The 20480-nt window shown below is 41.0% G+C and overlaps 1 protein-coding gene across 5 annotated transcripts in view; it reads left to right on the top strand.

Annotated features, from left to right (window-relative positions):
• Nucleotides 1-20480, top strand: part of XRCC4 (X-ray repair cross complementing 4) — a 145303-nt gene that overhangs the window by 46738 nt on the left and 78085 nt on the right. For all 5 annotated transcript variants that reach the window (XM_071455135.1, XM_071455133.1, XM_071455134.1 and 2 more), the window contains 3 exons: nucleotides 9699-9865; nucleotides 14823-14975; nucleotides 15361-15464. In XM_071455135.1, coding sequence (XP_071311236.1) covers nucleotides 9699-9865; nucleotides 14823-14975; nucleotides 15361-15464 — 424 coding nt within the window. The remainder of the gene's footprint in view (nucleotides 1-9698; nucleotides 9866-14822; nucleotides 14976-15360; nucleotides 15465-20480) is intronic.

The raw sequence follows: 20480 nt of genomic DNA, 5'->3' as shown, positions 1-20480 counted from the left end.
AATGAAGAAGATTTTAAAACAAACAAACAAAACAAAAAAACCAACCAAACAAAACAAACAAACAAGCAAAATAACCAAAACAAAAAATCCGAAAAAGCCATCAGATTAAATTAAAAATCCTTGGCAGGTATCCTTTCATACTTTCAGGGAGGCTCAAGCCTCAAACTCAAGGAAGGTGCTCTGTGATAAAGTTTGTGTGGCAGTTGTTTTATGGTAATGGGCCTATGTTCTGTTCTTAGCCTCTAGGAAATAAACTCTGATTTAAGCTATCTCATAGGGCTTTCCCTCTGAAATCTAAATTAACACAGTTGGGAACTGTTCTTGCATTTAAGCCCTGAGACCTGAATCCAGATGTTATGTCTAAAGTCTATTGTATTACTGCCACACTATAAATAACATGAAAAACAAGGAAGAAAACAAGTTCAGATCTCTAAGTAAAGCTGATTTCCTAATTCATTTAGGGCAGGTTTTAAAAATAATAAAAACTGCAAGTGTTTTACCCTGCTTCCTAAGGAAACAAAGCTTATGTGGTCATGCTGTGTGCCTCTGCTGACTGCCAGCCTCTTGCCTCCTCCCTTTCCCCCCCCCGCCAATAACTTCTGAAACTCCTGGACAATTTCAAACAGATTTGACAGGAGTAAAGGTCTCAGAGATATCAGGTTCCTACTAGTTTCATGGAAATAGGTGCCTGGATGTAGAAAAAGAGACCCTATTCATGTGCCTGCTTTGGAAAAAGCTGCGGAATGAGATCAACTGTATTATTAGACACTAGCAAATCCTCACGGGAGAGGAGAGAAGTTATGAATGCATTAAATAAGGGAAAAGCTTTGACTGGATTTCTCACCTTTTTAGACATTAGGGGATCCAGCACAAGAGTCATAGCCATAGGAAACCAGCCTTCAGTAGTTCCATTGCTCACAGACATTGCTCCTGCTCGCCGAGGTGGGAGCACATCTGATCCTGCCTGGAGCCACGGAATTAATGAGGGAAAAGGTGAAAAAAAAAAATAAAAAAAAAAGGTCCTTTAAGGGTGTGGTGTCCTGCTTCACTCCTCTTTGTTAGCTGCCTTCAGAGGCAGAGGGGTAGCAGGGAGGTGAATGTACAATATTGCCTGAAGTACAGAAGGGAGTGATAAAAAGAGGGGAAGCGTACAAGAGGAATAAAGCATTTGGCGTGCATGCATAAAGTGCAAACCAGCTGGTTTTTGTGTGGTGAAATAGTGATTTCATACCAAATCCAACAAAGTGCTTGAATTGTTGGTTCTTCACATAATCACGTTATCATGTGAATTGTGGAATTATAAGGTGTAGTTGCCCGTTCCATATTTATTGTTCTAAAAAGTAACTTCTGCACCTGATTTTTATAGATTTTTGCCTTTGGCTTTTTTACTCCATCTCCAATTGCTTTGAATTTTTTTTTCCTCTGGTGAAATGAAGCAATTTATGTGATTACCACTGGGGAAAAAAAAAAAGGAAAAAAAGTGGAAGAGATACCTGATGTTACAAGTGCTGAGTATTACCGCTGCAGTTCATTTTAGTATTCAGTGTATTTCTAATTTTCAGGGATTCAGTTGCAAAGTGGCCAAGAAATGGGTGGGTGGGGGGAAATTAGGGGCAGCTTTATGTGGCTTAGCACCCTGAGGGATGAGCATTTCTGTGGTGGAAATGATGTGCAATGATATGCAAGGAAATGCATCTCACTTTTTATAAAGATATTATTTGGGTATTTGTGGGTACTTGGGTCTTGCATATATATGTGTATATATATATATATATATATATATATATATATATATATATATACACACATATATATATACACATATATACACAAATATATATACACATATATATATATATTTATCTGTGTGTCTGTATAGGTTTAAGGTTAGTTAAGAGGAAGTGCTCTCATAAGCAATATTTTTTAGAGTAAGACTGAAAGAAATGGTTACAGAGCACTTTGAGGCACTGGAATCACAGCCTGGGTAGATCCTGACCAGACCATGCCACAGCTGTCAAAATTCAGTAGCTAAAGACCCTTTCAGCCTGGGTGGGATTAAGCTTCACAGAAGTAGCTGATGGTATAGATATGTGAAATATGGTGTTTCTGGGGAGTGTAGAGATTAAACAAGGAAGTTTTCCAAAGGCTTTAAGGAAAGACATATAGATATAAAGCCTTTTGTGAAAGAAATCCAGTAGTTACTTGCTCAGTAGGTGTTTCTGGTACTCTAACCTATGTACATGGCTTGCTTTTTTCTTGGAGGGGGGTATTTAAGAATTATCTGATGTTCTAACTATTTTAATTTACCATTTTTAATTCCAAAACTATCTGGAGAACCAGGTATCCTAAAATGCAGATCATTCCTGTATCCTGGTGATTCTTACACAGGGTATATGTGGCAGGGTTAAAGGAAAGAAATGAAACATGCAAACTGATTTATGTGACATTTGAACACTATCAGTATTAAAGTCTGTGTCTGTTTTCTGTGGATTTTCACTGTCTACTTCGACGTGGTTTATATTTGAAATTAAATGTACAATCCTGGTCATTCGCAGTCAAGAAATGGAACCTGAACTTGAGAGGGAGGTTGTGTGGTATGAGGGATAGAGAAAGTAACACCTATGTAGCCAAAGCTACATGGAGCTTCAGTCCAACAGAAAAAAAAATACTTGCCAATAAATACTGGCTGAGAAATGTATTTATCTATAAATTATGGAGTCTGAACATGACAGAGGGAAAAGAACACTCCAAGCCAGGGAATAGAGTATGTCTTAGAACAAATGGATCCAAATTGGGCATGTGTGTGTATGTGTGTTTAGGAGACAAATTAGGAAAAAATAACTGAACTACACTAAAGAGATGAAGAAAATCTTGTGAAAAGTTACATTCCTGTATGAGGGGGTTTATGTGACACTGTTTCTTCTGATTGCACAGAGCTGCAGGTGCCACAAGAATGATGTTCAGACCTCCAGAGCTCCTTCCCAGTCAGTAACTCCATCAAGAGCTTTCAGCATCAGAGCCTGCTGCCCAGGCTGCCCAGCATGGGCTGGGTGAGGGGTGGAAGGAATAGCAGAGCCTTCCTTGTCCCTTTGGGGATGGGTATCAGTGGGTTTGAGCACCTGGCGATGTTCCCAATTTCTCTGTGGTTTCCCTCCTTGCGCCCCAATCCTTACAGGGCCCACAGTGCCGTGAATGCGTGGGGTTGAGGGTGTGAGGAACAGTGGAGCGCTCTCCAGAAAATACCTGGGAGCTGCTCCCACGCAAAACAGGGAATCCAGAAGGAATTTAATTTCCAGTGGGCATGGAGCTAATAGGATGGCAATTCTGAAGGTTTCTGCAGCGTGTGGTAAAAACCTGAGAGAAATCTCAATCACGTCAGCTGTTTTGCTCTACGAGTAGATGCAATGCCTTCGTCGGGGGGGGAAGTTTGTTGCAGGCAGGGTTTTTGTGTTAAACTTGTTTTTTTGGAGTTGGTGATCATATTTTTACACCGTCTGATGTAACCTGACAGATTTCTTGGCTTCCATGGTGCTGTGTAATTTTTTCTAGCTTCCTAGAGTCTGCTGTTACAAAAGCAACTTCTGCTTTCACGTTGTCATCACTGTATTGTGCAAGTCTAGTGCACTCGTTTTATTACCACACCCAGGGATGTCATAGTTACTGCTGAATGATTTCCCTCGAGATAATAGTGGCACAGCTTTAAAAAATCAAGACCACTCACTGATTGACTTAAGAAATAAAAATGGTATAATGCTTTCCAGATTCAAGCTTGTAACAATACTTTCTTTGTGTAAGTGTCAGCATCATTCATTTGTAGGTCATATTCTTTAACCCTGTACATGAATTTTCATTAACATTTTTCTCTTTTAAATTCTTAGGTATTTTCATAGTGAAAGCTTATTTTTATCCAAGTGTTGATTCTACCTTATTTCAGAGTCTGTGGAGTAGGAGAGGTAGCTGATATTTAACAGGGAATCACAGCCTGTCTTGCAAGAGCTCCACTTCTCAACAGAGAAAAAGAAAGTTGCTGTATCTCACATGCAAGGCACAACTTCCTTTTGTAACAATTCTTCTGGAATTCAATTAATTCCAGTTTAATTATGACATTCAGACTCTGTGGTAAAGAATTTGCTTTCAGCACCAGCAGTAGACAAAGGTATTGCAGGGGACTTCAGGGTAGCTCACCTGTGCAGCTTTTAACAGCTTCTCCTGGCAGGATTTTTCTAGGTGGCCACAGAGCTGGTAAGAAGGACTGGGGCACCTCTGCTACAAAAACAGGCTGAGAAAACTGGGTTTGTTCACCCTATGAAGGAGCAGGTTCTGTGGAGACCTGAGAGCACCTTCGAGGATGTGAAGGGGCTGCAGGGAAAGGACTTTGCCTTGGGAACTGGAGGGACAGTTCAAGGGGGAATGGGTAGGAATTTAAAGAGGGGAAATTTAGGTGAGATGTTAGGAAGAAATTGTTCCCTGGGAGGCCCTGGCACACGTTCCCAGAGAAGCTGTGGCTGTCCCTGGATCCAAGGCCAGGTTGGATGGGGCTTGGAGCAGCCTGGGGCAGTGGAAGGTGTCCCTGCCATGGCAGGGGTGGCACTGGATGGGATTTAGGGTCCCTTCCAGCCCTTCACATTCTCTGATTCTGTGATTCTGTGCTCAGAACAGGGCAGTGACAAAAGGATTTGTTGTTGTGTGGATCTGCAGGGCTTTCCTGCTCCAGCACAGGGGTCACAGCTGCTTTCACAGACTCCAAGAAGCCAGACAGGGACTGCACAGCTGCTCCGTGCTGGTGGGCTGCTCTGGAATTTATTTTTTTCCCGCACAAATTCCTCTTTGATATGTCCCTGGGGAAAGGACATTGCTTGGGCAATACCTTGCAGGAGGCAGCAGCATCTGTGTGCGAGGATGTAGGTGTTTGTGGGTGTGCTAGCTCAGTCTGAAATGCTGTTTTAGGGGCAGAGCACAGGGATCTCTGTGTCTCACCCAGGGGTAGGAGAAGTGGAAGCTGAGTGAGCTGAGTTAGAGCTTGTAACAGGCTGTGCAAGGTTGGCTTGGGTGATTGAACCTCTGTCATTCAGTTCACATGCTGGGAATATTTTCATTTCAAAATCAGACCTAAGTACCTGTGAAGTGTGCTCTCTCCAAAAATTATTTGTTAATTAGTTTTCAAAACAGAGAAGGAAAAATTGAAATACTGTGGGTTAACATTTAATAGGAGAGCACTTTGAGGCAGTGGAATCACAAATATATCATATATATCTATCCATACATCTGTATCTATATATCTGCTATACCCTGCCAGGACAACAAGGACAGAATCTATCTAATTTCGTGGTAGTACAGAATTCCTTAAATATGCTGTGGGTAAAAAAATATTGTTAGAAAAGGTTGTTAGAATATTTTACTAATACAGAGAGAAATCACAACCAGCAAAGCAGATGTAATGAGAGTTTCTAGCATGATTTCTTTTTTTCATATAGACACAGTGAAAAGTTGTTGTTATTTGAAATAAACTCACTGTTAGTGTTTAGTTTCAGATTCTGACTTTGAAGAGAGGCATTGCTGTGTGTCTGTCTCCTTTCAGTGCATAACCTCTGATAATTATTGCCTTAGATTTGGTAACTTTCATATTTAGTGAAGTAATGCAAAGATTAAATAGCAGATATGTGTTACTTAATGCAAAATTAAAATTCACTGTCTCTATACAATAATGAAACTTTCAGTTTTGTGTGAAAAATGTGTTGTATCATTTTTAATACCTGTTATTTTCTTATGTGAAGCACATCTTCCCATAAGCATAAGCATCTAGAAGAAAAACTGAGAAACTTTTCGGTTATTTATGAAATATTTTGTTTCTTATGATTAAAATCACTTCTTTCTTCATCCCTAGAAGTGGGCAGGGTGAGAGGTCAGGGGAAAATGACATTTTTGTCATAAGCTTCTAATTCTTGTTTTTATTTCTTAAGGTCAAAATACAGACCTGGTGGATACATGACGACTGATTTTTGATTAAGGGAACACAGTTTTCTGAATGCTTCTGTGTTCACCTTCCTGCGCCTTTAAAAAAATAAAAATTTGAAAAAATAAAATCCCAACAAACAGTAGAACAGATATTGAAGGGCAGCAGTGTATCAGTCACAGTCAGTCTGTTGTCCCCTGGGACCTCTTCCAGGTCTGCTCCCTCTCTGTATAAATGAAGTGTTTAGTGCTTCAGTGTTTTACATAATGTTGTCTTGAATGATCTGAAAGGGGAAGTAGAAAGCACATTAGTTACATCTACAGATGATGCAGAGCCAGAGAGCTACAGCAGCTGTAAGGATGGCGAGAAATTTAAATTCATCTGGGGAGCGGCAAAGTGCAGGAATTTACAAAGCTGACAAGAAAAAAAAAATTAAAATTCACCGTTACAAATTTACCGAATCACCTCGGAAACGTGATCCAAACCAAAGACATGTTGCTTGTCAAATTAGCTCAGTGAGGTGCTAATGATGTTTTCTTTCGCTCCTGCAGTAAGCAAGAGCTGTTTATCTTGATATCCCACCCGGTTAACTGTTTGTTGTGGTATCCTGATCTTTAACCACTTCCACGGCATCTCCCTGCAGCTGTTTGCAGGTCCCCTACTGCGGCTTTGGCGATGAAGGACAAATAACTGGACTGTTTCTCGCTTTAGTTGCAAGGAAAATCTTAGCAGTGCGTGGGGAAAACGTAACATCTCCTTTTTAATGATACGCTTTCCCCCCCTCCACAACGCTTAATTTTAATAGAATTATGTCTGCAATTTACGCGCCTGTCCCAAATTCAGAATCCTTGGATGTAAATTTGTGTTATTTTTTCATTTTCTCCTCTAGCAGTCCACTTTCCAGTTCGGGATGCCAGCAGGACTCCAGAGCAGAACTGCCTTGAGGTTTCTTTTTTCTTTAGGTTGTTTTAGTCCTGCTTTGGGAATTCAGGGGGCCTTTTTGGCTTATCAGCCTCTCAGCACCGGGCTCCTGGTGGGGCAAACACCACTCAGCTGCAATTTGCCGAGATAGCGGCGTTGCTATTGTTAGTGCTGACGTCTGTGCCTGTTAAATAGCTGGTGTAAAACAATTCCCTGCTGGAGGAACAGCCTCAGGGAAGGGGATTTTGGTGCACTTCGTGTGAATTTGTGCTGTGTGAGGGAGGCAGAGCGCAGCCACACAGTCCGGGATCACAAGGCACCTTAAAGCCCATCCCATTCCACTCCTTTCCACGGGCAGGGACGCCTTCCACTGTTCCAGGCTGTCACATTAGTTTTGTTTTAATTAGGGCTGTATCCAAACACTCCTGTGTTTTCCTGGAGGTAGCTGGATAATGTGCTCCCCACAGCTATCCTAAATTAAGATTAGATGGCTGCAGGAGAAGGGGAGATAGAGAAGAACACTTGTTTTGCAGAAAACCTTACTATTTTTTTCCCCTTTTTTTACTTGATTTGTCAGCAGCTGCATGATGAATTTAGGCCTCCTGGTGATGGGCTTGCTCTGCTCAGCTTTGTGGACCTCCTAAAAATGGTCCAGAGGTCTCAGTGCCCAAGATAGGAGGACAGTGAATTTTATTGTGAGAAAGTAGGTAATAGTCAGTTTCTTCACATAAAGCCTGAACTAAAGGCTAAATTAAAGATTTAAAAGTCAGTTAAAGTCAAATTAAAGTGTTGGACTTCAATATCTGCAAAGATGGACACATACTCTTGTGTCCCTGTAGCAGTGTTGGGCTTTTTTTTTATCATTACAGTTGCATTTGGAGTGTCTGCTGTGTGTCTGGTGTGATTTTGGTTGTGCAGGCTTTCAGAATAATTCTACTGCTACTCTAACTTATTTCAGGATTATGCATTTTTTATTCTTTTTGTGCAGTGAAAACTGTAATTTGCTTATCCTGGTTAAATAGATTTGCCTATACCTGATCTCAGTTGAATGCATTAAGGCAGAAGACAAAGGTGATGTGCTCTCCTTGCTATTTCCTTCACGGTAAAAGGTTGTGATGCTATTTATCTGTGCTACTGTGCCTCTCTATCTCTGTGAATTCTTTATCCAAATAGCATGGTGGTGGCTTGCAAGTGATGAAACACAGTTTCCTTTACACAAACGTGCATCTTTGTTACTGCTGTCAGACAGCAAGTGTGATATTCAAGGGGGTGCACGCCAATCTGTGGGCTACTGATAGTGTAATCTAATTTCCAAAAATAAATTAAAAGCATCTTTTCATCTGTAGCCATCAGATGCATGCCTGCTAAAGACAACAACGCTTTAGAGACAGCGCATGTGAATTTGGTGGCTAATTGGAAATTAAACCTTTGGGTTTTCCACATTTTCTGATAGACTGACCTTGCTGGAGGAGGTCAGGGTGGTATCATGTGTTGGGGCAGAGACTTCCACAGATAAAAGGTCCACGTGGAAGGACTGTTCCTTGTTTCAAACAATGTCTTTGATAGCTTTGTGAGCTCTTACTGAGCCTTTTTCAGCCAAAACTTATGCATGGCATTAGTGAAACTTGCGTCTTGAAAAGGTGACAAGTGATTGGCATTTTTTTAATAGGTGTCTTTTGCATAATTTTCCATGCCCTCCCAAGTAAACAAATCAAGCTGCATTTCTGATTTTAATAGGTGAGGTGCCACAAGACAGGTGAGGTGCCTTTTTTAAGATGTTATAGCTATTTATTCAAGTTGGAAAGATGGGTAATACTTCCCTCCATAGGGAAATGCCACAAAATGTATGTCAGACTTTTTGAAGATGAGAGACAGTGCCTTCTTCCTTCTTCCACTCCCTCAAACTATTGTGTTAGATATTAATGTGTCTTCACTCAGGCTTGCATGGTTATAGCTCAGCTGGCACTGGTTTGTATGTCTGGCTGAGCTATTCCTCCTTTAACATGACAAAAACATCAGTTTTCTCTTGTTTATCCCAGGCCAGGCAAAACAAATGTGTTCAGACCTCCTGTATATCCTGTACAGCATCCCCACTGCTGAAGAAACACAGTGGTTCATTACAGATCCTTTCACCTCACTGGCTTGATGAGGCTGCCTCTTTAATTGGAGGAGTCCTTTTAAGATTAAGAACTTGCTCTCTGAACCCTGGAGGTCACAACTTACTGGCTAGATTTTTCATATTAGCTGCATAAATCACAGAATCATGGCATCCCAGGATATTTGGGGTAGGAAGGGATGTCTGATCTGGTCCATCCCCCAGGAAGGTGCAGCTGGGGCTGGGATGTCTCCAGCCAGGGACACTCCAGGCCCTCCCTGGGCAGCTGTTCCAGGGCTCTGCTGTCCCTCCATGGACACAAGTTCTCCCTCCTGCTGCCCTGCACCTCGCTGCCCTTTATTTGATGGCCACTGCTGCTCATCCTGGCACTGGCAGCACCGAGCAGAGCCCGGCCCGTGCTCTGGCAGCCCCTGGAGATGTTGGGATGCATTGATGGCATTCCTGGCAGCGTTCCCTTCTCCAGCCTGCCCAGCCCAGAGATGCTGCAGAGTCCTTCTCAACATTGTGGCCCTCTGGAAATAATTACCATGTAGATTATTCCACATATTCCTCCATTCTCTGCATGACAAAATTATTATCTCCCTTTAAACTGGAGGACTGTAAGGTATTTCCTATGCATATTAAAGATGTATTCAAGTTTACTGGGGCAAAGCCTCACGTGAAGTTTCTTGTGCAGCTGAAATAACTCATTCTTTCCTTGTGTCTCAGTTCAGTCTTGGATCTCTGAAGCTGAAGGAAGTCCCAAACCCAGCAGAGGTGATCAAGGAACTCATTGGTTACTGCCTGGACAGCCTGGGGAAGCTGCAGGCCAAAACTGAGCATCTGCAGAGGGAAAATGAAAGGCTTTTCAGCAACTGGAGCGAGGCGGAGAAGAGGTGAGTTCCCAGGTGGATTCACAGGTGACACCTGAGAAGCCCAGCAGCAGTGGTCAGAAATTTTTATTCATTTGAGACATGTTTTGAGCTCAGGTAACCACAGCCCATGTGGTTGTAGATCTCCTCCCTTTGATAAAGATGCAACTGATACTAAAAATTTTCAATTAATGGTGGTTTTAGCTTATGAGTTAGGAAAAAGCCCCAAACACCTCAAAATCTGTGAAACTAGCTTCACTTTCTTTAGGAAGCCTTTTCACTAATATTATTTCCTATGATTCTTAGGGCTGGCAGTGTAGATTATTTACATTTTTGAGTGAGGAATAAATTGCTGTTTCTTTCATCTGGTTTCTTTGTTGAAGAAGGCAGAATTGAAAGATGAGTGCAGTATTATAGGAAAAATTTTTCAGGAGATTTTTGTAATTGCTGTTGCATTTACAATATGAGTTGTCTATCATTCTGTAGTGAAATAATCTGTGCTTGTTTCAGTAAGCATAGGACTCTTTGAGGGAGATTTATCTTGCTTTTCTGTAGCTTTACCTGAAAAAGCACACAATCTAGGAAGATTGATGAAAGAATGCAGCGAATTTGCGTTAATTTACCTTGAAAAAGAGAGCCAACTTTTTGAGAGGAGTTAGTTTTGTTTCCCTCTCATTAAAATGAGTAACAGTTTCTCCTGACAGTCTGCCTGACAAGCAAAGGGCCTCCCTAAGTAGTGTTTTACTGCTTAACAGTGTAATTGAACAATAGTGTATTGTACAGCCCGTGTTCTGTACTGCATTACACGCTGATGTGTAAGAGGCATTAGTGCTTGTATCAATTTCCATGGTGGGGTGGCACTTTTACAGAGTAACCCCAAGGAAAAGGAGGAATAAGGAAAAAAAAAAAAATCAGAGTTGCAGTGACTTTGTTCTCAGTGCAAGCTGGTGGATTTCTTTAGCATGTTTATGGTTTTAAGCAGATGAAAAGTGATTTTTCGGAATATACACTGAAGGTTTTACATTCACCAGTCTTTGGCCATGTCTGTTAAATGCAAAATGAAAATAATTCACAATTAATTTTCATTCAAGAAGTACTGGGCTTTTTTGGTTTGGTTTTTTGAGGGGGATTTTGGGGATTTTTTTTTTGTTTTGCTTGGGAGATTTTTTAGGTTTTTTTGGTTTTCTTTTTTTTTTATTTTTTGTTTTGTTTTGTTTTGGTTTTCTGTTTCTTTGGTTTTTTGTTGTTTTGTTTTGTTTTTAAATTTTTGGTGCGGTGGTTTTTATTAAAATTCCTTTTGCCACAGCCCAGTTCTACCCTGCTGCCTCCCTTTGCTGTTTCGGCTCCAAATGCTGCGAGTTGCCCCCGAGCTGAACAAAGCTGTGCCTGTCTTTGTTCAGGAGGCAGGAATTCAGGATTTACATCCTGCACCACTCACGGTGCTGAGTGCTGGAACATCAAATACAGAGCACGTGGTGTGCAGAATTGCAGCCAGGGCACACCAGCCCCACAGCCCCTGCAGCTCCCTCTGCTCACAGCCTCTCTCCTCGGGACTTGATTAGAATTAAAACAGAGCAGGCAGGCTTCTGAGAGCTGCTTTTGTGCCCCTCAGTCGTGGGGCACTGGGTGGAATTATTCAATAATCCCATTTCCGTCTCCCTGTTTCAATTCTGTGGAGCATCACGGAGGTTTTGGTGAGGAAGTGTCTGCCTGGGTTTGGGTGTGTGTTTGTGTGTCTGTGTGTGCACACCCCAGGGATGGATGTGTTAAAATATCAGAGCACAAAAGCTGTTTTCTGTATTTCTTATAGAAAATTCAAGGCCAATAGCTGTTTTCTTCGTTTCTTATAGAAAATTTAAGGCAAATTATTTCCAGGCCAGGTTGGACACTGGGGCTTGGAGTAACCTGGGACAGTGGAAGGCGTCCCTGCCATGGCAGGGGGTGGGACTGGCTGGGCTTTAAGGCCTCTCCAACCCAAACCATTCTGCGATTCCATGATAATGGAGGTGGCAAATTTTGAGTAATAATAACCTGTAGCAAAATAAATAATTCCTTGAACAATACAAATCCAATTTCTGGTTCGGGTGCGGGGTATGTATTTTGTTTTTGGACGTCCAAAATTTGAGAGACAAGCCAAATTCAAAATAGCTGCCAATTTATGTTGTGGTCATCTGCAGTGACAGTATATTTAAACCACAAGCAGATTATAAAAATGCAAGCTAGGTACTTTGGGCTTGAAACTGAGTCTACAGCATTAGCTCATCAACATTCCACACCATTGCCAGTGCTGGGGGAAGGGTGAATCTGAAATGCAAGGGAGAGGTGCCGTGGGATCCAGGAATTATTTCAGTGCACTGGGAACAGGGATGAATACCAGAGATGCTGAATTATTTCCTTCATAGTGTTGGATTGTGAAGGTTGCCACTAATAATTAAAGAAAAGACATTAGGCGTCAAAGCTCACGTTCACCTCTGGAGAGCACGTGTGATTGCTCTGTGTTGGGTCTGCGCCTGAAATCTTGGTTTTTATATTTAATTTCTTAGTTTATTGTTTGTCAGTCTCTAACAGTGTCTGGTTTCAGTGGGCTGTGCAGGATTTTTGATGCCTGTCACCTTGGGTGCATTTTGGCACGTGGAAAAGCATTGCAGAGAGACCTGAGGATGCACAAACTGGGAGGCACCACTCCAATAATTAACCCCTGCTTGGGTTCATCGTGCTGGGAGCTGTCTGTGAGATGAGCAGCTCCTCCATTTGGCCTGGGGAGATGGTGTTTGAGGGGCACAGGGCACACTCAGGCAGCACCACGTGAGGAGTGGCAATTAAAGTTTGTATTTGCAGCCACTGAGGTATTGGAGTGAAACCCAGCCAGCTCTGCTCTGGGCTCAGGTGGTGAATGCCTCAGTGAATCCAGAAGGTTCCACAGAGCCACCCCACCTGCACAATTAATGCATCTCTGTCCCCAAGACCATTGCCTTTCACCAGTCTCTGCTAAATCATCAGATATGCCACATAAAAGTGTATTTTAAAGGCTCATAAGTTGCAGGTACAGCATTAATGTGAAGCTTTTGTGATATTCAGTGTTCTGCCAAATTAATGCCATTCTGTGTCTGGAGAATGTATCTGGATGTGGATAGCTTTGAATAATGGGGAAAAAAAATCAAAAAAAGGTGTTCATGTAAATGAAAACAATCATATAAGATTAACTGATGGCATACTACTAATTGGTTCTGCCCAGAGGGAAAAGTTAATATTCTAATTCTAATATTCAAGATGCTAATTTTTTTCTCCAGAGACTAAAGAAATTGGCTAGTCTTGCAGTTGGTTTCTCCACTGTACTACTCACAGTCCAGGCAGCATCAGCTTCACTTCACTGGAAGTTTCCATTTATGTGGGTTTTCATCAGGGGATACCTTTGCAGCACTTAGGGAGCCCACTGAAGTTATCTTAAATGGCACTTTTTTGGCCAAGTCAGCCACGTTTCTCCATATTTGGACCAGCCTCAACTGCTCCAACACAAACCAGTGCCTTGTCAAAGTAAAGGCAGAGAGCAACCACTTTCCCTGGTTTATGTGTGGGAGAGGGGATTATTCTAAGGGATTTGATACAGACAAGATTAGCATATTTTAGACAAAATCCTTTTTCCCCCCATTTTTACGTATACAGAAATAATTTGTATCAAGCATGTCCAGGCTCTTCTGGGCCCTGCATTAGGGCTTATGGTTCTTTGTGAATTGTCTATTTATTCCCCACTAAACAGTTAACTTCCCTTTTGTAGGTGGGAAGTCTCCTGGTACTTGATTAGTACCTATGATCTTTCATTTAGGAATTATTGAACTGATCTGTATGGTAATGATGTTCTGCTATTTGCATTTAAATTAGATGAATTATTTATCAACTATCAAGCATATCCCTAAAGCACTGAACAGTAGGCTTAATACTTCATGAGATTTCACACATTTCACCACAACATAAAAATTGTGAGATTTCTTTTTTGCTATTGTCTTGCTTCCTACATCATATATGGGTTTGATCTGTGAACAAAGTAATTAGTATTTATGTGGGAAGTCTGTTGAAATCTCTTGCCTTATAAATTAATATTTTTAAAGTCTGTTACATGTCTGGGTTAAATAGCATAATAAGCATTCTAAACTTTTTTACAGCCTTGCACAGGCTGGTGAAAAATATGGTTTTAACTTATGACTATTTACTATACTTACCATGATCAGTAAAATTATCAAGGTGCTTATTTGCCTCTTGTGTACACAGCTAATAAAATGTTTGTGGTTCAAGCTAAGGACTGAAAGGTTATGAAATATAAGAATTAAATACAGAATTACATTTGCCAACAACAAATCACTTGATTTCTTGTTGATCAACTGCTTGTATTCCAGTTTTGCTTATGAGACTTTATACACCCATATTCTTAATTTAATACTCCCATTTCGCTTCCTTTTATTGACATTCATCTACCCACATAGATCAATACTAAATTTTTTTTAAAAACCTGAAGTATATTTTCCTCTGAAGATATTAAGAGCTTCTAGGCATTTTTATATTTTGAAATTTTCCTTTCCTTTTCAAATATATTTCACACCAATGTGTGGTACAGATTTGAAGCCTGTATAGGTGAATCATATCTGTTTATAATCTCATTATGAGACTCAGCTTCGAAAATAAAGAACATTTGCCTGTTTAAATTTTAGTTGTCTCAGGTGGAGGTGTGCAAGAACCTACCAAAAAAAAAAAAAGGGCATGAAAAGAAACATTCACATCTGGGAGCTTCTCTCTTTTAGAAGCAGAGTTCATTGCACTTCTCTCTGTGGAAAAACAACAACAAAAAAAGCTTATTCTGGCCTGTTTCAGACACAAGGGGCTGGACCAGTCCTGCGTGGTTTGGAGTGGGGATTCCTGGCCGGCCTCAGGACAGAATTGTCTTCTAGGAAACAGAGGACTTGGTCTAACATTTAATTTTGTGCTGCAGGCTGGAAAAATGCGTGGAAGCTAAGGAGGAGCTGGAGGCAGACCTTTACAGCAGGTTTGTTTTGGTGCTGAATGAAAAGAAGGCAAAGATAAGGAACTTGCAGAAGTTGTTGAGTGAAGCTAAAGAACCCGCAGTGGATGCCAAGTGTGCAAGGTATTTAATTTCCCTGGGTTTCTTGGTGTGGTGCACATTTGAGTTCAGCTTCGCTCAGTTTCCATTTCCCTGGCCCTGACAGTGAGTGACAGTTCTTCCTGGCTGAGTGCTGGGTTATCCAAACCAATCCTGGGAGTCAGGGAAGAGGAGGATTCTTTCTGGCATCCCTGCAAGCAGCAGCAGATTGCTGTGGGTGCTGTAGCCAAGAAGTGAGTGTTTGATGGATCTGTCCTGCTTTCTGCTGGGCTGCAATTGATTTTCCAATAAGATCATGTCCCTTCCCTTTCCATAGGTGGTGATTTCATGCATATTCTCCCTGAATTATTTAATTCCTTTGAGAAACAAGAATGCCTTAATTTCTTTGCCTTTCTTTTGATGTTTTTAGGGATAGTATAGCTACTACTCAGGTGGTTGTAAAGAGAGAAAACAACTATGATGCCAGCACTGATGAGGAAAGTGAAAATCCAGCACGGGCCTCGTTGCCATCAGGTAAGACAGAAAGCATTGTCTTTGTGTTATATCACAGACAGGCTTTGTGTGAATAAACCTTAAGGAAGGGAAAATACTACCTGACAGATTGCTCTGTGACAAGCCAGCCAGCAAACCTTAAAAATACCTCTCCTGGAGCAGAGTACAATACTGGCATTTTCAAATTAGAGAGGGGAGGTTTAAAAGCAGGTTGCACGAGTGAAGGCACTGTCATTTCTTGCAAAGTGACAAATTACACACTTTGCAGAACTAATGACAGTCTAACAGTGTCTGAACCATCAACAATTCCATTTTAAATTCTAGGAATCATGATGTGTGTGCCATGATTGATAAAGTGTAAAAAGGTAGCTCCTGACAGTTTCAATAGTGTTTAAAATGGGGAAAGAGGGGAGTTTTAACAGCTATAAAAAGAGCTGTGTGCATAAATGGAATGAAAGTGTATTTATAGCAGAATCCACTTTAATTTGTCAGAGAATTTTTGGCCTTGTGAAGATGCTCATGAAACTTAATCTGATGAATTTTTCCAGGCCTAGAGCCTTGTAAAGTGTGTGGGATGCAGTGATGGCCCATTATACAGTACAAAATATTTAACTGTGAATAAGAATTTTGGCATGTTTGTGATAAACTAGTGGGAATACCCGGGACAAATGCTATCAAAGTTTCAAACTGCACTGATAGTTGTAATCTGGTTTATATGTATGTATAGATATATATACATATGTGTATAAAAATAGATACATACAGTTCCCTTCAGGTCTGCAAAGGTTGCTATGGGTTCTCTCACTGGAGCTTTTTATTTCCACCACAGGTGAAGGTAATCCAGACAGCAATGTTTTCCTGTAAAACAGCAATTTTCTGTGCATATTGAGAACTGGAAGTGTTTGGGACCCTGGTGCCAGTGGCAGAACAGCTTGGTCACTCATGTGGGCCTGTTTGCAGAGGAATTTCTGGTTTTATATAAAGTAGGCAGAGCTTCAGACAAGTGGAGGAAATTGTGATCACAGAAAGAAATAATTTAATGCTGCACTGTGCTCTCCAGAAGTCTTTGCTGTCAGGTGGTAATTGTTCAGTTCAGGTAACACGATGAGAAATTTGTTTTGTGAAAAGGCAAGGAAAAGTGGAAGGTGTGGAGTCTTCTTCTAAGGTCAGTGGGGCCTAACTAGCTCAGTGAGAGTTTTGAGACAGAGATATGCATTTAATAATGAAAACAACACCCACTGCCCTGCTCAGGCAACCGGGAGGGACTGGACTGGAAAATACACCAGCTGTGTTTTTATTTTAGGTGCAAACAAAAAATGTACTTTCTTTTGTCTTTGAGGGATGCAGTCCTCAGGGTTTTGGTCCTGACTGGAAGAGTTCAGATGCAAAATTTGCAGATAACATGAAAAGACCATAAAGTTAATGCTCTGGGTAGCACAGTTGAGTTTTTCAAGGCACTGCTGAGCCCTCACAGTGAATATCCCTGAGGTCAGTTGCTGCTCCTCCTGTGTCCACAGCTTTCTCTCCCAGTCAACAATGGGAAAGCACAGCTGGGTGCTGAGTATCTGAAGTCTGTCCTAGAATTTTCACACTCAAAAAGAGGCAGACCATATCCTTGTGGAGAAAATAGTAATTCAGGGATGAGTGGGATGAGTGGATAATGAAGCTCAAAGCCACATGAAGCATCAAGGACTGTAAGACATAAAAGATAAGACAGATAATATTTGGGGTTTTTTTTCTGTTTATCTTAGTTTTCCTATATTCTAGTTCATCACTGTATTTCTTTCCCTTTTGGACTTGAAATGTCATTGCAGGAGTCAATGAGAATTAGAAGATCATTGAGGTAGTTTCAGTAGATATTGGTGAAACCCACAATCAAGAGAGAAGATCATAATTAAAAAACTTCTTTAAAGGAAGGTGAAGGCAGGTGTGTGTATGCACACATAGATGCACAGTAAAAGTGCATTTGTATAGGTGCATGTCTAAATAATTCACTATTAATTGAAAAAGCAGAAGTGCTCAGCAAGTGATTTGGTTTGTGTTGGGAGGGGAAAACTTGTGGTGGTTCCATCACGAGATAATTCTGTTCTAGCAGCTCACAGGAATGTTACACAGAAGCTATGAAATCCAGAGAAAATAATTTTCAAAATCATCATCATTTGCAAAATCAGAAAAATCAAAATCAGGATTTGTTGAACTGCAGAGTTTAAAACTCTGTCTTAAGGTTTTTCTTACTCACCAATAATTGTTCTTCTCGCTGAATTTTTGGGGCACTCAAATGCCAGGGTATTTCAGTGGATATGGAGGAAAAACCTGCTGATTATTAAAAGAAAACTGAATGACTTATTTATCAGTCTGGTGTTGATCTGATTGGAAATATTGTAACAAGATCCAATGAAGAGAAATGTTAAGAAAATGAGTAAGAATGATTCATTGCAATCTTTGTAAAGGGGCAGAATCTGCAGCCTAAAAGTTTACCTAAAATTTTTTCTTTTTTTTTTGGCATTTCCAGTGCCATTTGTTTGTTTGATTTATGGTTTGCTTTTTCACAATTTCTGCTTCATAGCTTAAAGCAAAGATCAGCTGAAACGTGGGAGTTTTTGTCTTGCTTGCACACTAATGTAGTTAATGCTTTATATTGTAGAGGGAGAAATTACAATTGAATTAGTAAGTATTTTAAAGCACTCAGAAAAACAACTGATGAGAATCACACCCCTTAGAAATAGTACAATGTATACAAATAATAATATATTTATAAATAATACTGTGTGTGATTCTACAAAGGAGCTTTGCCTGCCATGCCATAAGCACGGGGGGAATTTATTTGAAATCTTGTTTAGGGCTGTGAATGCGAGGTTGAGAAAGGCACAGAGCTCCAGCTCTCACTGCAGTTTAATAATTTCTGAAACAGCAGCTACAGATGATATGTCAGGTCCTTGAAATGCCTGTGAGCTCCTGCTTGAGAGAGGAAGGAGGAGATGAAGGAAATCCTGCTGCCGTTCCTCATGGATGGAGTGTCAGGAATGTTTCTTGGGAGCAGGACAGGGTTGGTTTTGCTTTGGCTTGTTGAGGTTTTGCTCCAGGGCTGGTGAGATTCTCGGAGTTACCAAACCCAGGTGTTTTCTGTAGTGGTGCTTCAGCAAAGCTCCCCCCATCTGGAGCAGAGCTGGAAATACCTCAGAAGGTGTGGAGTGGGGTAAGGCTGTGGTTCCCTTCCTGTGCTGGTGCCAACTGGACACAATCGTTCCTTAAGGGGGAAAAACCAAACCACAAACCCCAGAAATCACCAGCCTGTGTTTCTCTTAGCCCACAGGAATGGGGGGGGTGACTCAGCATGATGCCACCACACTCTGATGCAAGATGTTTCTGTCATTTTAGGATACAGAAACACTTACTCTGGTTAAGGACAACAGGTTCCTCTTTCTTCCCCTCTGCACTGAATTGTACTGGTTTTGTTTACTGAGCCCTTCCTCCTTGGGATCCTGAAATGGCAATATCAGTCTGATAAATCATAATTTGGTATCATGGTTGGAAATGATGGCTTTGTCCTGCAAATCAGCTCCTTTTACTAACTGAAAAATGTTTAGTGGTCCACTTGTCAGGAGGCTTTTAAAACATGAGCCAGCATGGGATAAATGTTCCCTCTCCCTGCTGCCTTCTGGGGAGCTTGAAAGGGAGATGGAGGGTAACAGTTTACTCTTCACAGTGCCTGGAAAGTGACCAGAAAAGAGAATATTATTCCTCCTCCCAGGTATACGACAAAACTGCAGGGAAAGATTTAATTATTGCAATCTACTGTAGATAGGAAGGATAACATAGCAGGTGGGATGTAGGAAGACATTGTTTAATGATTTATTGTTGTTATTTTCATTTATAAATGCTATTATATGTGTCTGCCTCTGGACAGAACAAGGCTGCTGTGCACCAATTTACAGTCGGATTGCATCCTGTTTTATTTTCTCTTGTCCCTGAATTCCTTAGTTATATTTCACATTATAATTGGTAGAAGTTACCTCCCCTTAGGGTAAGGAGGGATGTCATGAACTGCCCTGTTGGATCAAATAAAATTTTATGATCTGTGTTTCTTGCCAAGTTGTGTGGAAATATTCCACATTTCCCCAGACATTCAGGGCCCACACTTTTCCGCATGTTTGATGATGAGGACAGGTTCAGAATTGGTTGTGCTAAAATCTCTGCAGAGCCCACAGTAAATAAGAGCAAGCACCTTGCCATCTCCCAGTGCCTCACCATGCAAATGTTCTCACCCCCTCCATTCAAGCTCCTGCCTTGGGGATTGTGTGTTATGCCCTCAGGACTTTGTGGCACTTTAAATTTAATTAGCTCTCCTGTGTAGTCCAATCCACTGATGGCTTGGTGCTGCTGGTTAATAAGCTTTGATCAAAGTTAATAATAATAAAAAAAGCCTGTTGTAACAGCACCCGGCTATGCTGTGCAGTTAAAGTTCCATCTGTGAAGGCTTCTCTTTAAAAGTCTGTTTTTAAGGAGTTTTAGTACTTAGCCATCTTAATTTACCTCGGGTTTGAATTATTTCTCCTTTTGTCAGGCTGTAATTGAAAATGGTTCATCCTGAGGAATAATCTCATTTCCCTTTCCCTTAAAGCTGTAGATACCTTTTCTTTTCTTCTCCCTGAAACCTGATACTGATTTTTCCCCCCACAGCCTGATGGTTTTGTGCCTCTGAAATGCTTGTGGTGGCCAAACTGGTTTCCCTCTGTGTTACACCAGGTGTCATGGTCAAAATGCATTTGCAGGACAAGTATCAAAATGTTCCATGCCCCTTTAAAAATCCTGGTATGAGTGTTGCACTAAGAGGGATTTACAACATATTACCATGACATTTTTCTATGAAAATTATCAAAATTGCTTATATCTCTGCATATTCTCTACACACCTTCTTTCTGTTCCTGCTTCAGCATTAAAAGTGATGCAAATGAATGTGGTTTCCCCAAAATGAGTCATTTTTCAATGAAATTCTGTAATTGACAGAGGCAGATTTGTGCTTCATTAAGGCTGTTG

Source organism: Agelaius tricolor, unplaced genomic scaffold, assembly GCF_023055355.1.
Source record: "Agelaius tricolor isolate 1412-34295 unplaced genomic scaffold, bAgeTri1.0.p SCAF_44, whole genome shotgun sequence".
Lineage (NCBI taxonomy): Eukaryota > Metazoa > Chordata > Aves > Passeriformes > Icteridae > Agelaius > Agelaius tricolor.
Note: the sequence above shows the minus strand (reverse complement) of the source record. Positions and strands in the feature narration are given on the sequence as shown.